Genomic DNA, 18,511 nt, shown 5'->3' with positions numbered 1-18,511 from the left:
CCTGCACCCGCTGTCTGCGTCCTGTCAAGTAGGCTTCGAGCCAATTGTGAGCCTTGCCGTCGACACCATAGTGGCTCAGCTTTTTCAGCAAGCCTTGATGCCATACACGATCAAAGGCTTTACTGAGATCGAAGAAACACGTTACAACATGCTTCCCCGCATCCCTAGCTGTGGATATCTGTTACGATCCGTGCGAGTTGCAGTTCGGTCCCGTCTTGTTTCCTGAAGCCGGATTGGTTGGAGGGTAAGTGCGGTGCTATGTGATTGTACAGACGAGAGTGGACTATTTTTTCTTTTGTTTTTGATATTATACTGAGCAGGGAGATGGGTCGGTAGTTGGTAGGATGGGAGGGGTTGCCCGACTTGGGGATGGGTGTAATAGTTGCGTCTTTCCAATCCTGTGGTATTTCTCCGGTTCTGAAGGACAGATTGTAGAGACTAGTGAGAGATGGGGAGATTTCCTTTGCCGTTTCTTTCAGGAGCCGAGTTGGGATGTTGTCAAAGCCTGGGCTCTTGCCAGTGTCTAGACTTCATAGAAGCTTCTCGACCTCTTCCACTGTTGATGCGATTGTATTTAGAGTATGACTGATGTGAGGGGTAGTGTTGATGTCTGGTGTAGTACAGGTGGTCTTGTCGATGGACTGTTGGCTTTGGGAGATAAAGAACTTGTTGAGAGCTGTTGCTTTCTCCATAGCCGTGGCTGCAGTGGAGTTGGCTGTCGATAGTGTGGGAATTGTTTGCTTAGGCGGTTTTTTCAGGTGCTTCAGTAGACGGTGGAGGTTTGTACCCGTTGACGTTGTTTGCTGGACAAGGGCAGACTTAGCCTGTCGCAAAAGAGCGGTTACTCGGTTACGCTGGGCTGTGTACAGTTTTCAATCTGAGTCTAGTTGGGTCGCCTTGTAGGTGCGGAACTGTTTGTGCTTTGTTTTGATCTGGCTGAGGAGATCCTTCGTCATCCAGGGACGAGTGGGCGTAGAATTTTTGCGGGACTTGCTTCTGGTCACTTGGCAGTGGTGCACGGCTAGTTTCAGTATCTGGTCTCTCCAGAAGTTCCAGAATGAGGTTACTGGCTGAGGGTCAGTGGGATGTGGATCGTACTGCAGATTGCAGGTAGCAAGAGCTTCACGCAGGGACGCAATGCGTTCCTCGCTCCACAACCAGTATGTGCTGGAGGTGCTTTGCTGTGTGGTACTGCTCTCATTTTTATTATTATTTGTATTATTGTTTCTGTGGGTGGTGTGCTGCTGGGGTCGTATGTTGCCTTGTATGACAACATGATCAGAGGCACCCATAGGGGGCAGGCTTGTGATGGTGATGTTATGGAGGCTGAGGCTAGAGATGGCCAGGTCCAGGCACGATGTAGGTGTGTGTTGGCGTAGGTGGGTGGCAAAGGAGACGTGTTGTGTGAGGCCACGAGTCTCGCACAGCCAATGCAGGTCCTCACCTAAGGCATCGGTGGTGTCGCTGGGGTGCCACAAGCAGTTCTTGGAGTTGAAGTCGCCAAGGAGAAGTATCTCATCCTGGGGTCTTTCAACTAGCTTTATGGCTCTCTCCAGTTCCATCACGAACTCTGCGGGGTCGGACCGCGGGGGACGGTAGATGTTCCCTACCACAAGGGAGGCTTGGCCGATTGTTATTCTAATCCAAATACATTCCGCTTGAGTCATGGGAATGGTAATTGTCTCGTGTTGGCAGCTGTGTGGTATGTACGTGGCGACTCCTCCACCAAAGGTGTCCCGGTCCGCTCTTATGAGTTTGTAGCCATTGATGGCGTACATCCCGTCGCTGTCCGATGGATCCGCCCAGGTTTCCTGGATGGCGATTATTGACGGTTGTTGCAACTTTGCCATGTGGCTAAGCTCGTCCATCTTGTTGAACAGACACCTGACGTTCGAGCTGATGAAATTCGCGACTTCCATTATTTTTTATTTATTTTGTAATTTGTTTCGTTTTTTTTTGGTATTCCCGCAATTGAAAGTATTGTTCTCACTGATATTGTGTGGAGGACAGCGCTAGGATTGAGTATCGTGTGACACCAGTGGGCTGAAGCGTGAGCCCTGTGCCAGGGCAAGGGGTTGCCTTTGGCCAGGGTGGATGTTGTTGCTCTCTTTTTGTTTTTTTGGAATTTTTGAAATCAGGTGAGGATTCCGCATTGGGACTGGGTCTCCTGCGTCGTTCGGAGGTAATCCAGGGGTTTGCTGGCTGGTTAGACATGTCTGTGTTAGTCACCAGTGAGGAGAGGAGGTCTTCAGCACGTGCCGAATCTGGGTGACTACACTTTGTTGTCGGAGTAGTTGTGTCGGTGTGCGGTGAGTTGGATGTTGTCGTACTTGTATTTGTGCTGCCTGGCGGCGTTCCGGGTGCACGGTCGTGCTGGTTGCCGACATGGGCGATGCGATGTCATGTTCGTACGACTCGTACTGGTTGTTGACTGGGTCGTTTGGGTGCGAGCTCGAGAGCACGTCTGCTTTCGGCGTGGTGTTGGCACCATCGGAGGCCGTTTGGGATACGCCGCTGGCGTGGGTCAAACTCGGGGACGCTTTTGGTGCCGAATTGGTACGGTGAGACTCCGCTTCAGCTCCGCTGTTCATGTTCCGCTCTGTGCTGCCAGTGCTGCTGCCTTCTCTGCCGGCATGCGTGGAGGTGTGTGCACTGCGACGGTTTTGGCAGGTACGCGCGATGTGACCTAGCTGGCCACATAGCCTGCACGTGCCTACCTGGCCGTCGTAGATGATGCGGAGCTCGTGAGAACCTTCTGTCGTACGCAGGTACGACGGGATCGAACTGCCTGGTTTGAGTTCAAACGTGGCGAATCGCACACCAGTTGCTGTTTGGGTGCCGTTTGAAAGTTTGATTTTGCCGTGTCGTATCTCACCGATAAGCTTTCCGTACGGTGAGAGCGCAGCTTTTAGGATACCGTCTGAGATCCAGATCGGAGCATCGTGGATGTGTATCTGTGTTGTTGGTGCGGAAACGAAGCGTGGTGAAACCCGTTCGCCCTTGCAATCGAAGCCATTTAGCACCAACAATTTGGCTTTTTCATATGACTCAACGGTAAGTCTACATTGACCCCTGCTTGTTGTCTGCATCGAAATGATGCCGGTGATACCTTGCTCTTCTAGGAGCTTTATGTAGGCCCCCACGCTTACCTGGGCTTGCGAGGGGAATACAACAGTGTTCTTCTTCAGTGTCGAAGACGAGAGCTGTCGCCAGGGCTCCGTATTAGCTCCGTTTCCGGCCATGACGCCTGGCGGTAGTAGTGAATCAGCACTCTAGGTGATCTAGTTTGCTACCTGTGCATTCACAGCCATACGGGCTGGGAGCGGACTATTATGCTAAAAAAAACTACGGAGCTCCAAAAACTGCTTCCGCTCTCCAGCTAGTTGATTTGTACTTGTGTTGCTGCCGATACTGATTTTGCTGTGACCCCGCTTATTTGCTTTCTATCTCCGCATACTGCAGTGCTTCAGTACTTTTGATTACATAATTAAAGAAGATGTATACCCTATGTTTAGAAGAGTATCTCTTTGTCGTTGTTACTATAATCGAGTGGCACATTCGCACTACAATTCTACGAGTGCTAGTTTGAAATTACGTTACGAATTGTTACGTTGTACAGCAGGTACGAAACAATTAATATTTACATACTCACCGGTTTTCGTTTCGGAGTTCCGCGCTGTGACTCAGCTAATTATTATTTCTATTTCGTTTGCCTTGTATCGTCTGACTAGGGGCGCTGTCACCCCGTCGGGTGCAAGCACCCTTGGACAGAAGCACTTCACTTCACGACAAGTGTTCATTTTCGTTTTCCTCTTCTGCTTCTGTTGCACAGTTTGAACTTTGAATGTGTGCTTTTTTCGTACTCTGCTCTCGATCGAACCATGCGCGGGTCGATCTCCATAATTTTATCTTCCGTTGCCATGACTGGCATTAGTACGCGTTCTGTACTCACTCGCTGCTTGGCACGCTTGCAGCGCGTCTTTTTTCTGTTGCAACCCAGTGCCTGCGTGCACGGTACGGGATTTGCGATGCCACATCAGCGTTGGTGTGTCGTTGTGTTTCGTTGTTGTTTTGTTCTTTGCTGAGTGTGGTCGTTAAAACTGAGCAAGAACGGGTCGTTGACAAGGCGTGATTTCGATGTGCATGCCCTCCTGTCAACTCCAAACTATTGGTAGCAGAGGATGGTTTTCACGGAGCCATCATGGAGGTAAAACTAGAAGACCTCGCACGGAAAAAGCGAGAGCTGAAAACGGATTTCACAAATACGAGGAGAAATTTGACAGTGGAGTCAACGAATGAGGTGCCGAACCAAGATGACGTAAAGGCATGGAGAAGCCACTTGACGACAGTGTATGACGAGACCAAGAAGGTCATCATGGAGTACATGGAAGCGGTGGTGGATACTGACTCTAGGAGACATGCTGGTCTCCAAAAGCAGTACAAGCAGCTGGAAGGCCAGTATTCAGATGCCATGGAATTGGCCAGGAGTGTGCTCATCAGGAGCAGCAGAGCGAGCCTGGCGGCGTCGACCAGGCAGACTCCCAGTCCCAAGCAATCGCCACTGAGAGGGGCAACGCCTTTACTGGCGTCAGTGCGAGAGGAAAGCAGAGAAATTCTAGATCTGCGTGCGGCGCTCCAAGATGCACCGTTTCTTGGTCGCCAGGACGATGCGCAGGTTATGTTGCCCAGGGCTGCAGACTATGGAGAACGGGTGAAAGTAGAGCCGGACAGTCGTGTTGTAATGTTCAGTGGTCAGCGTGTGGGGGAACCTGCCGAACCCTTCCCGACCGTTGCCATGGCAACCGCGTCAGCACACGCGCCACCGCAAACGGATATGATCAACAGCAATGCATGTACCGCTTTATCTGCAGCAGCCACAGAGTACCAGCCACGTAGTTCAGTGCTGCCAGCGTCATTTGCAACTATGACCACAGGCAGCAACGCTCCTGCTATAAATCAGGAACAAGGCTTCCTGATCCACGATCCTGCTGATCAAACACCTAGTATGATGTATGCAACGTATGGCAACAATAGTGCTAGGCCGCAGCAGGCATACATGTACCAACAACAACAACAGCAACCGCAGTGGAGTGCGAGCAATAGTGCAGTCGTGTACAACTCACCTGTGTCTACTGGACCGTCGCACACCATCTCTACTGGAGCGTCACAGTACGGTGCGAGACCCAGCGCTGGCATGCAAGCACCCCAGACCGCAGTATTCGCCCCAGTTCCGACATATGTCGGAGGCACCGCAGCTCGACCTGCGCCACGGACTGCTTCAGCGGCAGCTGCACAGATCAACATCGCCAGCAAGTTGAAGCGGATCGAAATTGCCGTGTTCACCGGAGAGAAGCGAAAATACGAGCGCTGGAAATCCGCTTTCAGCGTTTGTGTGGACCAGCAGCCGCTCTCCGCTGAATTCAAACTGCTGCAGCTCCGACAGTACGTGGCGGGTGAGGCGCTGGATGCCATCGAGAGTCTTGGCTACTCGGCAGCAGCATACGATGCTGCTCTGCGGCGGCTGGAGCGACGCTTCGGTGGGAGTCGCCGGCGCCTTGCGGTTAGGATGGAAGAGCTGGAACGATCTCCACCTATTCGATCCGGTAGAGCCCAGGACCTGGAGCGCTTTACCGATGTGCTCGACATGGCAGTGGTGACGTTAAAGGATGCCGGTATGCACACCGAGCTAGGTACCGGCATTCTCTACCAGCGGATCCAGCAGAAGCTGCCGGTGAACTTGTTGGCCCAGTATCGCCGCTGGATAGTACACCACCAAAAGGACGAATCAGTCGAGGTGCTGCTGGAGTGGCTGAATGCCGAGGCAGAAGTTCTTGCTGCCGCCACGGAAACTATCGAAGGCATCAGCCAGCAGCATCACGTCAGAAACCAATTGTCAACCAGCGGGACAAGTCGAAATCAGCCGACTCGGACGGCAACTGCTCACGACGCTGTGCAACCGCGCACGACCACGTTCGTGACAGCTACAAACACCGCTGGCAACGTGCCGACCGCAAGGTCCACATGCCAATGCTGCAATGGTGGCGAGCACCCGATCTGGCGCTGCCCAGAGTTTGAGAAACAAACTGTAAGCCAGCGCTGGGCAGCAGCGAAGCGAAGCAAGTCATGCTATAGATGCCTTGCGACTGGGCACAGCGGCAAGGACTGCCCACGGGACCGGGAGTGCGGTATCAACGGGTGCACGCAGCATCACCATCGCCTGCTGCACAGTGAGCCCCGTCAACCGCCTCCAGCGTCGTCAACCCACGCCTCCGGAGAGACTGGAGCCATGCAGCCGGAGAACTTCAGTGCTGTCTCTCTCGGAAACAGCACGAAGGGAGAGGAGAATAGAGTACGGACGGTGACGTCGATTCGGACAGTTCCCGTTCAGCTATCCAACGGCAAGCGGTCGCTAACTGTTAACGCGCTGCTGGACGACGCCAGCACGCGCTCGTACATAGCGAGCAATGTTACGGCAGAACTCGGCCTGATTGGATCCAGTATGTCGCTGACCATCAGCAAGCTGAATGGACAGCAAGAGACCATTCACACGGTACCAGTATCGTGCACTCTGCGAAGTGTTGACGGAGCCACGTCGACGACTCTCCATGCGTGCACAATCGAGCAGCCAACTGGCAACATGGAAGTTGTAGACTGGCACCACCTGGGAAAGCAGTACGCACATCTAGCCAACGTTGAGTTTCCGCCACTACCGTCGAAACGCCACATTGACGTGCTTATCGGTGCCGACTATCCGGAGCTTCACATGGCGTATGAAGAGCGCTCGGGTAACAGCCATGAGCCCGTGGCGCGTCGGACGGCATTAGGTTGGACCTGCATCGGCCAAGTACAACCAGCACACCCAGCGGCGAGCTGCTGCTTCACAATGTTCAGCGACGGTGACCTACAGAGCAGCTTGAAGCGCCTGTGGGAAATCGAAGAAGTGAACAGCAGCACTACGAAATTCATGTCACGCGACGACAAGGTGGCAGAGCAGAAAGTTGCAGCGTCGTTGAAGGTGACGGACGGCCGCTACTGCGTTGGCATACCCTGGAAATCCGAACGTCCAGTCATGCCTGAAAGCCGAGCGAAGGCACTCGGCCGTCTGCACAGCTTGGAGAAGCGGCTGCGACGTGACTCAGCAGCAGCAACAGCGTACAGCGATGTCATCCGCAAGTACCTAGCCAACGGGTACATTCGACGAGTGCCTGACAACGAGTGTGGAGGTTCTGTAAACGAATGGTACCTTCCACACTTCGCCATCATCCGTGAAGATAAGGCCACCACGAAGACACGTGTGGTTTTCGACGCAGCTGGCATCAGCAATGGTGTAGCGCTGAACGATGTTATCAGTGCTGGTCCCAAGCTGCAGCAATCGCTACCGAAGGTACTCCTGCGCTTCCGGCAGAACAAGGTCGCCATCATCTGCGACATCCAGGAGATGTATCTCCAGATATCCCTGGCTCCGGAGGACAGGCCCTTCCCCCGCTTTCTTTGGCGGGATAACGAGCAGGAACCGGCCACATACGAGTTCAATCGAGTGGTCTTCGGTGTGAACGCGTCGCCTTTCCTAGCGCAGTACGCGGCTAGACACAATGCTCATCAGCACGCCGACACCTATCCTCGTGCAGCGGAAACGGTCCTTGAGTCAACGTACATGGATGACTCCATGGACTCTGTTCGAAGCGATGAGGAAGGCGTTGAGCTCGTAAGGCAGCTGTCGGCGTTGTGGCACAAAGCCAGTATGCACCCGCGAAAAGGGCTGAGCAACTCCACGGCGGTGTTGCAGACCATCCCGGAGGAGGATCGCGCTGAGGAGATCAACCTCACGAAGGGAGAGCTGCCGAATGTCAAGACACTGGGAGTCCTCTGGCTTGCCAAGGAGGACCAGTTCACGTTCCAGCTGCAGCTGTCGGAGATCGGCTCAAATCCTACGAAGCGCGCGTTTCTCAGTGCAACAGCAAGTTTGTTTGATCCACTTGGACTCCTCGCACCGTACCTCGTGCAAGCAAAGGTCCTGCTGCAAGAGATGTGGCTTTGTGGAGCAGCATGGGATGAGCAACTGCCCCCAGCAATCGTCAAGAAGGTTCTCGGCTGGCTTGAGCAGGTGACGGAGCTATCAACAGTACGTGTACCACGCTGCCTGACGGCCACGGGACGCACAGCAATCAGCAGCCAGCTTCACGTGTTCTCAGATGCGTCCGAGGTCGCATACGGAGCAGTCGCGTATCTGGTCAGTCACTATGACACTGGAGAACCGACAGCACGGTTCGTCGCAAGCAAGGTCCGTGTGGCACCAGTGACTGCTGTCAGCGTTCCGCGGCTTGAGCTAATGGCGGCGACAACCGGAGCAACGCTCGCCACATCATCCGCCGAGTCACTGAACCTCGACCCCCGAGCAACGACGCTATGGTCGGACAGCAGCAACGTTCTGCACTGGATCACCAACTACAGCCGCACCTTCAAGCAGTTTGTGGCTAGTCGAGTGGGCGAGATTCAACGGCAAACCAATCCTACCCAGTGGCGGTACGTGCCCACCGCGCTCAATCCAGCCGACCTGGTCTCTCGAGGAATGTCAGTGCAAGAGTTGGCGGGAAGCAGTTTATGGTGGAACGGTCCCGGCTTCTTGGGTGCCGCTGAAAGTGAATGGCCTGTTCAGCCAGAATTGAAGCCCCGTCCGTCAACTCTGGAGTTGAAGAAAGACAATCAACCGACGGACGAGTCTATCGAGCTGACTGCGGTGACCGTCGACCAATGCCACAGCGAGCTGAATCGTCTAGAGCCAAGCCGCTACTCCGACTGGGTACGAATGTGCCGTGTTCATGCTTGGTGTGTGCGATTCGCTACGAATTGCTCAGTACCACCCGCACAACGAGAGTTTGACGAATTATCGCCACCAGCGATCCGAGACTCTGAGGAGTTCTTCATCAAGCGAGCGCAGCAACAGTCGCTACCAGAGTATGCTGCAGTTAAGGCAGGCAAGCCGATCCCTGCAACCAGCAAGCTGGTCTCGCTCAAGCCAATGATTGACGACGCTGGCCTTCTACGCGTCGGAGGTCGACTACAGCATGCAGACTTCTTGACTGCAGAACAACGCAATCCGATCGTCCTACCACGAGGGGATCATGTGACACAGCTGATTGTCAAGGCATGTCACGAACGAGGATATCACGCGTTCGGTGTCAGCCATACGCTAGCCGAACTCTCGTCGCGCTACTGGATCGTCGCTGGCCGCGAAGAGGTGCGAGCTTGGGAAGCCAAGTGTGCGAGGTGCGCCCGGAACCGTACGAAGCCGGCAATGCAGGTGATGGCGCCACTACCTAAGGTCCGAGTCAGCCTGCCGCTACGCGCATTCGGCCGAGTCTCCGTAGACTACGCTGGACCGTTTATGACGAAGCAGGGTCGCGGCAAGACACAACACAAGCGGTACCTGTGCTTGTTCACCTGCTTGCAGACGAGAGCAGTGCATCTCGAGCTGTCATACGCGTTGACAACGGACTCGTTCCTGCAGGCGTACGTACGCTTCACCAATCGACGGGGAGTACCGATCGACGTCATCTCCGACAATGGCACGAATTTCGTCGGCGCCACCAATGAGCTTGCTCAGCTAGTCAAGCAGCTTGATGCAGAGGCGATTCAGCGGCAGACAGCGGATCAGCAGACTAGCTGGCGTTTCAACCCTCCAGCAGCACCACATTTCGGCGGAGTGCATGAGGCGTTAGTGAAATCGGCAAAGCGTGCTATCTCGGCGATTCTGAAGAACGCGGAGGTCACAGACGAGGAGCTATTGTCTGCTATCGTCGGCGCGGAGGCGCTCATGAACTCACGGCCACTATCCTACGTGTCGGCAGATGGTCGTGACCCAACTCCGCTAACGCCCAATCATTTCATGTATGGCCAAATCGGTACTCGGTTCGCACCTGCAGGAGTGGACGAGAGCGAGTTCAACCCTCGGCAACGCTGGCGTGTAGTGCAAGAACTCGTGCTGCACTTTTGGCGGAGATGGATGCAGGAAGTCGTGCCAGAGCTGAACCGGCGACTCAAGTGGAGGACAGCCGAGACAGACCTCAAGGTCGACGACATCGTTCTAGTGACATCCCAAGACAACCCACGGGGCACTTGGCCAATGGGTCGTGTCACCGAAGTGCACCCTGGTCCAGACGGACACGTGCGAGTTGTGAAGGTCAAGGTGGGCGACAAGACCTACACCCGCCCAATCGTGCGTCTTTGTAAGCTGTTCTGTGAGTAGCTCCTTGTTTGCCTATTTCAGAACAATAATCAATTTCGAATTTTTTGGTCACTGTGAATTTCGGCACAGTGAGAAGGGAGAGAAATGTTTAGAAGAGTATCTCTTTGTCGTTGTTACTATAATCGAGTGGCACATTCGCACTACAATTCTACGAGTGCTAGTTTGAAATTACGTTACGAATTGTTACGTTGTACAGCAGGTACGAAACAATTAATATTTACATACTCACCGGTTTTCGTTTCGGAGTTCCGCGCTGTGACTCAGCTAATTATTATTTCTATTTCGTTTGCCTTGTATCGTCTGACTAGGGGCGCTGTCACCCCGTCGGGTGCAAGCACCCTTGGACAGAAGCACTTCACTTCACGACAAGTGTTCATTTTCGTTTTCCTCTTCTGCTTCTGTTGCACAGTTTGAACTTTGAATGTGTGCTTTTTTCGTACTCTGCTCTCGATCGAACCATGCGCGGGTCGATCTCCATAATTTTATCTTCCGTTGCCATGACTGGCATTAGTACGCGTTCTGTACTCACTCGCTGCTTGGCACGCTTGCAGCGCGTCTTTTTTCTGTTGCAACCCAGTGCCTGCGTGCACGGTACGGGATTTGCGATGCCACATCAGCGTTGGTGTGTCGTTGTGTTTCGTTGTTGTTTTGTTCTTTGCTGAGTGTGGTCGTTAAAACTGAGCAAGAACGGGTCGTTGACAAGGCGTGATTTCGATGTGCATGCCCTCCTGTCAACTCCAAACTACCCTATAATCAAATGTTTGACCAGTGGTAGTCTTCGGGGTGCTGAGTCGAATGCTAGTGGCCCGAGGACGCTGAGACGTTCCCTTTCTCCTTTATTCCCAATCAAACTCGCACACTTCCACAATTTATTTGAGCTGCAATGCAATTTACTCTCACGACGTGACGAAAACGACATCAACACAGACTCATTCCCATGGCAAAGTTATCCGTGTGACTTCCACGACATTTTGAGAAAAGCAGATGCCTGTGAAAACTTATAGAAGACGGCATTGACTCCTAAATTCCCAAAACAATTGGCGATCTTGATATACCAAAATAATTCTCAAAAAGAAATCGATCTATGTGCCGATGTATTCGACAACACGTAGCTACAGCGCAATGACTTCCGTGTTCACTCACACCGTTTCAGTATTGTGAGTGTGTTCACATGGCGTGAACCAGTCAAGTGTCAGTAAGTTCGGCAGGAGTGTCTCAGCGTCTTGACTTCAGGGTATACTTCCCCTTTAAGATCATTAAAAGGCTCCAGCACTAATCATATTTCATTTCTCTCCCGTGTGCTCCAGTACCGCCGGTTGCTGAAATTGCCACACAACGCTATCATGTGATGGCGGGCAACGAGCTTAGGGTACGCTGCTCTTTTCGTGGAGACGAACCGCTCAAGATATCATTCCGCGTCAATCGAACAGACGTGGTATACCCAGTCAGACAGGATGGTATCTTCTTAGTGCCGAAAGTCACCTCTCAGTTTGAGGGCTTGTTGGAGTGCATCGTTCACAGCAACAGGCTGGACATAACGGCCGTGGCATCGACTTCTGTCGTGGTGTATGGTAAGCACAACTACTACTAGTACTTGTCGTGCCCCATGAGAATATGCAATGTGAAGTGCTGTGCTCTACTATTAATCAGTGTGCTGTGATATTACTGCCCTTGACTACTCATTCACTCGCTGACTCTCTCTCTCTCTCACTCTCTCTCTCTCTCTCTCTCTCTCTCTCTTTCTTTCTTTGTCACAGAACCTCCGAGAGTCAAGGTAACTCCCAGCCAGATCAATGTCTACTCGGGCACGTTCGTCTCAGTAAGCTGTAAAGTTGTCAACCTGGATCCAGATATAAAGCCTGTCCTGTTGTCATTCTCCCAAGCCAGTCCAACACTGGTGTGCTCGGGTGGCCTTAGCCAGGGTCTCGACTTTACCTCACAGTTCGATGAGCGGTATCCATCTGTTATTTATAAAAGGTTTGGCGCCATTCGTGAACACAATAAAGGCATCTACTACTGCCAGGCGGAGACTGGTCACCTGACAGGATGCATACAGGACTACAGCACAAAGGCATTCAAAGTCGATGTTCTCGGTGAGTCCTCACCGCCTATGTGTCAACTTTTCAAACACCATGCACTTGCTATCATCGTCACTGTTGTGTGTCTGCTGCTGTTCAATTCTGTATTCCCACGCTAGCACCATCACCTGCTGTTATTGTTGTTGTTGATGTTTTTTTTGAATTCTTTATTCTCACGATGGCACCATCGCCAATAAGAGATAAATTTATGAGAAGGTGAGATTGTGGGTTAAACAGTTGGAAGGTGATTTACATCATAATACTCATAAAAAGGACACACTTCAGGCTCATTACAAACATCTTGAAAGTTTTTGTCTTCACAAGTATACTTTCAAGCCTTCTCATCAGGTGAAATACAGGCAAGAGAAAAGGAACAGGAACAGTGGATTAAATACAGTAAGAAGGTGGTAAAACAGCGCAAAAAGAAAGAAAGAAAGAAAGAAGATAGCTAAAGTAAACAGCGAAAATTGCAAAGCACTAAGACTAAAGACTAAAGCACAGACAGAGGCAACGGCTAGGGTCCACTCGACTAGCCATGTGAAATCGGATGTGTCCACCGCACATGCTGATTGTTCTGATGTTAGTTCTGATAAGTATGAGTCGTCCATTGCTAGTCATTTGTTTGAGCATCCTGATTGTCGTGCTGTGTATTCGGATGATTGTTTTTCGATTGTGTCACGTGTACGCAGTGCTAGATTGCTGAATGTTTTGGAAGCTGTATACATCCACACAAGGAAACCCAACCTTTGCAAACAGAAACAAATCAAATTCACACTTAGGCTGTTAGGTAGGTCGTCAAAACCTCGTTAGTTACATGTATGTCCAGTGGTTGTCTCTTGTTGTCGCACTACATGTCGCGCTTATTGAGTTTTCTCGCATTTGCACCTTTGTGTCATTATTGCAATTTTCGCTGTTTACTTTAGCTATCTTCTTTCTTTCTTTCTTTCTTTTTGCGCTGTTTTACCACCTTCTTACTGTATTTAATCCACTGTTCCTGTTCCTTTTCTCTTGCCTGTATTTCACCTGATGAGAAGGCTTGAAAGTATACTTGTGAAGACAAAAACTTTCAAGATGTTTGTAATGAGCCTGAAGTGTGTCCTTTTTATGAGTATTATCGCATTTTTGTCTCAGAGGAAACTGATTTACATCACTTTGAACTTTACAAGTATGGGAGAGGGTGAGCGAAGCAGTGAGCAGATTTCTTGTTTGAAAGCAGGTCGGGAGGAGACGTCACGAATGCTAGCAGGGAGGGCATTGTAGTATTCTAGGGACTTGTACAGTGGGGAGTCTTTACAGCGATCGGTTCTGGAGGGTGGGATGTACCAAGTGCGTGCGTGTCGAAGGCTGTACTGAGCCGTAACTTGAGCGGGGTGTTGAGCATGCGTATGTGTTGTGGGGCATATTGGTATTTTATGCAGTGAGCAAGAAGGGTGAGCTTCACTTTGCGGCGAGAGAACATTGTCGGCCATTTGAGCCGATGGAGCAGTGTTGAATGATTCAGAGGAGTGTAGAGGGGGAGACGGAGGCAGATTCTGGCCGCCTTGCACTGGATTCGCTCAAGACGGTCAAGGGCTGCGATTGAGAGCGGGGTGACAGCAATGCATGCATATTCAATTATAGGCAGGATATATGTTTTGTAAATGAGAGAGAGTGATTTAGTGTGTAGAGTTGATTTGAGCCTAAAGAGAATATTAAAAGATTTTACGGCTTTCTTCAGCACAAAGTCAAGAGGGGCTGACCATCTAAGGTCGTGCAGAAAGATGATGCCGAGGTGACGATGTTGTGTTACTGTTTCCAGTATGGCTTGGCCAAGTTTTATTTCGGGTAGTCGTGGTGGGGGTCGGTTAGCATGGTAGAACGGGAGGATGACGGATTTCGTTTTATTGACTAGCAGGTGCCAGCGCTCTAGCCATTCTGCTGCGGCATCGACGCTTCTTTGTAGCGCAGCCTCACACTCAATGTAGCTGCCTGCAATGGCAATTAGTGCGGTGTCGTCCGCGAACTGGCTACACGAGGTTGTAGCATTTTCACAGGCAGTGGGCAGGTCAATGGTGTACGCCAGGAACAGAAATGGTCCCAGGACCGAGCCCTGGGGCACTCCCGCTGGTATTGGTATGAAGGCGGATGTTGTGCCTTCAACCTGCACCCGCTGTCTGCGTCCTGTCAAGTAGGCTTCGAGCCACTTGTGAGCCTTGCCGTCGACACCGTAGTGGCCCAGCTTTTTCAGTAAGCCTTGATGCCATACACGATCAAAGGCTTTACTGAGATCGAAGAAACCCGTAACAACATGCTTCCCCGCATCCCTAGCTGTGGATATCTGGTGGACGATCAGTGCGAGTTTATGTGATTGTACAGACAAGAGTGGACTATTTTTTCTTGTGTTTTTGATATTATACTGAGCAGGGAGATGGGTCGGTAGTTGGTAGGATGGGAGAGGTTGCCCGACTTGGGGATGGGTGTAATAGTTGCGTCTTTCCAATCCTGTGGTATTTCTCTTGTTCTGAAGGACAGATTGTAGAGACAAGTGAGAGATGGGGAGATTTCCTTTGCAGTTTCTTTCAGGAGCCGAGTTAGGATGTTGTCAAAGCCTGGGCTCTTGCCAGTGTCTTTGTTTGTTTGTTTATTTAGAGTCGAAGAACAAACAGGCAAATTTGCCTAATTACATGATATCGACTAAAAAGGAGAATAAATTATAAAAGGCCAATGAAGGTAATGACACTGAGTAGAGTGGGTAGTAAAGTATTACTTTGTTAAAGCCAGTTAGGCCAGTAAAGGAAATAACAGTACAGCGGGGGAGGGATCGCAAGAATCGGTGGTACTGTGGGATTTTCCTGATGTCGGGCTGGAGCCTGTTCCACAGTGATACACATTGGAATGAGGCAGAATGTCTGCCAGCGGATGTCTTAGTGACTGGAAATTTAAGTGCTCGATTTCCCTGACTACGTGTAGCACGGCCGACATTAAGAGGACTGAACATATCGGTAAGCAATGTGCTGCATTTAACCTGAAGGCAGCGCCAAGTGTAGCCAAGAAGCTTGTGGCAGTACATAACTTCTAGTGAGTGCAATCGCAATTGGCAATACAGCGGCGCAGATGGTGATGCAAATGGAGCGTTGTAAACACAGCGGACTGCGCGCTTGAGTAGCCGCTCTAGGCGCTCGAGCTGATGTGAGGTGAGGCCAGCAGAGAAACAGTTGCTAGCATACAGGAAGTCAGGAAGGATCAGGGACTTCAGGTATGTGATGCGGCATGGAAGGGGCATGCAGCGCCTGTTTCTAAACAGGAGTCTAGACTGCTTAGAAGCTTCTCGACCTCTTCCACTGTTGCTGCGATTGTATTTAGAGTATGACTGATGTCAGGGGTAGTGTTGATGTCTGGTGTAGTACAGGCAGTCTTGTCAAAGGACTGTTGGCTTTGGGAGATAAAGAACTTGTTGAGAGCTGTTGCCTTCTCCATAGCCGTGGCTGCAGTGGAGTTGGCTGTCGATAGTGTGGGAATTGTTTGCTTATGCGGTTTCTTCAGGTGCTTCAGTAGACGGTGGAGGTTTGTACCCGTTGACGTTGTTTGTTGGACAAAATCGGACTTAGCCTGTCACAAAAGAGTGGTTACTCGGTTACGCTGGGCTGTGTACAGTTTCCAATCTGAGTCTAGTTGTTTTTTTAATTCTTTATTCTCACGATAGCACCATCGCCAATAAGAGATTGTTGTTGTTGTCGTCGTCGTCCTCGTCGTCGTCGCCCCCGCTCACCGTCGTCATCGTTGTTGTTGTAGTGGTTGCTATTGTTCATGTGTGGATAAATGGTAGAAGGAGTAAGTGTACAATTTCTATTTCTTTCTATTTAGCTTCTGTGTGCTACATGTGCTGCACCCTTTCTCCTGTAGACCGACCACCCATAGCGCGGCTGAAGATTGCGAGCCGTGATGTCGCCGTGGGCGAGCGCCTTGTCCGCGTTGCCGGCGACAGGATCCAAGCTGTTCTCACGTGCACTGTCAACGGAATAGAGTCTGGCCGCACGGTTGAAACCAAGTGGTTTCTCAACAACACCCTGTTGGTGCACGGTGGCGAACAGAGTGAATTTCTGGGCTCGACCAGAAGCGGCGAAACGCTCGTTGTCAGCGAATTCCCGCCGAGCCTGAACGGATTCATCAGCTGTAGCGTGAATTACGTTGGCTTCCCCGAGATCAACGTAACTCGTACCAATCCAATTGAGGTGTTCGTTCAAGGTGAGTGATACGCGCTTTACAGGGTGGTAGCATAGTGCATGGCGAGTGACTTGTGGGTAGGTAGTGTAACACTGAGCTGCGGAGGTGTGCTACTTGTGCCAGTGGTAGTATTTGCAGTTTGTGACACCTTTATCCATCTTGACTGTACACCTTTGCTGTATTCTTGATAGTGCTGACTAGCACTTTCTTGCTTTTATATGAATACGTATACCAGTGACATGAGTAAACATGACCGAATCTCCCTTTAGTGTGTATAGACAGCACAGTGATGGGATACCTCCACTTACATTGCTCTTCACAAGAGAGTGCGTAGTGCATGTCACCATCATGTAAACTGCCATACGTCTCCATTGCTTCTTACATGTGCTGTGTGTGTGTGTGCACGCATGTGTGTGCACGTCTGTGTACGTGTGTGTGTGTGCACATGCGTGCGTGCACGCATGTGCGTGCACGTGTGTATGTACGTGTGTGCGTAAGCGCGTGTGTGCATGTGCACATTTACACCTTTACATGCTAACAGTGCCGCCGGTCGCCGCGGTGACCGTGACCGGGCACATGTACACCGTCGGCGAGCATTTCAACGCGTCGTGCAGACTGGTCGCCGGTAACGGTGACAGGGTGTTCACGCAATGGTGCCGCAGGATAGCGAACATCACGTATCCATTGCCGCTGGTGCAGACCATCAGAGGGATCAGCATCCTAAGCCTGGAGAACCTGAATGAACGTGATGCCGGAGAGTACATTTGCGTGGGCACTGACCCGGACCTGCGGGACGACAGCCGAAAGTCGCACGAACTCGTTGTCAGGCTCAGCGTTCACAAGAAAGGTAACCCGGGCCGGTTGAAACTGTTAGGTGTACACTTGCTCTTGTGGTTGTTGAAACCTGGCGTGATCACGGGGGTATGCTGCTGCTTGGTTGCTTGCTGGCACAGGTGTCAATGGCAGATTGAAGCTACAAAAAATGCGACAAAATACATGAAAATGTCACTAGTATGCTGCACTGTGTACGGTACACACACCCTGTACAACATGTATGTTCGATGGCGAAGCAACATATTGACATGCTTAATCTAGCACCCCATCTCTCGAACGCTCTTGGGGGTAATGATATATATTATAAAACAATGGAAGTATTTCTTGCGTCGAGAAAAAAAGTACGAAGTAGTGGTTGCGACTTCGGCGATGATTTGTAAGAAAAGGGTTTGCTCCCCACACCGGAGCTCGCGCTATTCCGCCGACTTTACTTGACACTTGACTGACTCACGACTGCCATCCAGAGCACACGAGAAGTTCATCGAACCTTCGACTCGGCAAACCTGCAAAGAAAGCACCACTCCCTGCTCAATATACAGTGTTTCGGGGAATTCACCCCTCATCAGTTGAGCTTGAGTAGGATGAGGAAGATTGTGCCTGAAGAGCACCACTTTTATAGTGCTCTCCAGGCACAAACATCACCAGGGATACAAACTTACAGAGACGCTCCGTTTCCAGCACGACAACCACCTCGTGAACACCAGATAGCAGCGTGAGTCAGTGTCGCTCCTGGACGGTGAGACAGACGTTGAGGACCCTCGGTCATTCGCAACGCTGTCACCTCCAAACCAATTAGTCGCAAGCCCGCGCCTACTCAAGCTCAACTGATGAGGGATGAATTCCCCGAAACACTGTGTATTGAGCAGGGAGTGGTGCTTTCTTGCAGGTTTGCCGAGTCGAAGGTTCGATGGACTTCTCGTGTGCTCTGGATGGCAGTCGTGAGTCAGTCAAGTGTCAAGCAAAGTCGGCGGAATAGTGCGAGCTCCGGTGTGGGGAGCAAACCCTTTTCTTACAAATCATCGCCGAAGTCGCAACCACTACTTCGTACTGTTGTGCCCAGCGCGGGCTTGTGACTAGTTGGTTTGGAGGTGACAGCGTTGCGAATGACCGAGGGTCCTCGACGTCTGTCTCGCCGTCCAGGAGCGACACT

General features: G+C 51.3%; 1 protein-coding gene across 1 annotated transcript; it reads left to right on the top strand.

The window, feature by feature from the left end:
• The first annotated feature begins 4,201 nt into the window (after positions 1 to 4,201).
• On the top strand, positions 4,202 to 10,246 carry LOC135827006 (uncharacterized). The gene has a single exon (XM_065339528.1). The coding sequence runs from the start codon at positions 4,202 to 4,204 to the stop codon at positions 10,244 to 10,246; it is 6,045 nt and encodes a 2,014-aa protein (XP_065195600.1).
• The last annotated feature ends 8,265 nt before the right edge of the window (positions 10,247 to 18,511 follow it).

The sequence above is a fragment of the Sycon ciliatum genome, chromosome 11, assembly GCF_964019385.1.
Source record: "Sycon ciliatum chromosome 11, ocSycCili1.1, whole genome shotgun sequence".
In the NCBI taxonomy this organism is placed as follows: domain Eukaryota; kingdom Metazoa; phylum Porifera; class Calcarea; order Leucosolenida; family Sycettidae; genus Sycon; species Sycon ciliatum.
Note: the sequence above shows the minus strand (reverse complement) of the source record. Positions and strands in the feature narration are given on the sequence as shown.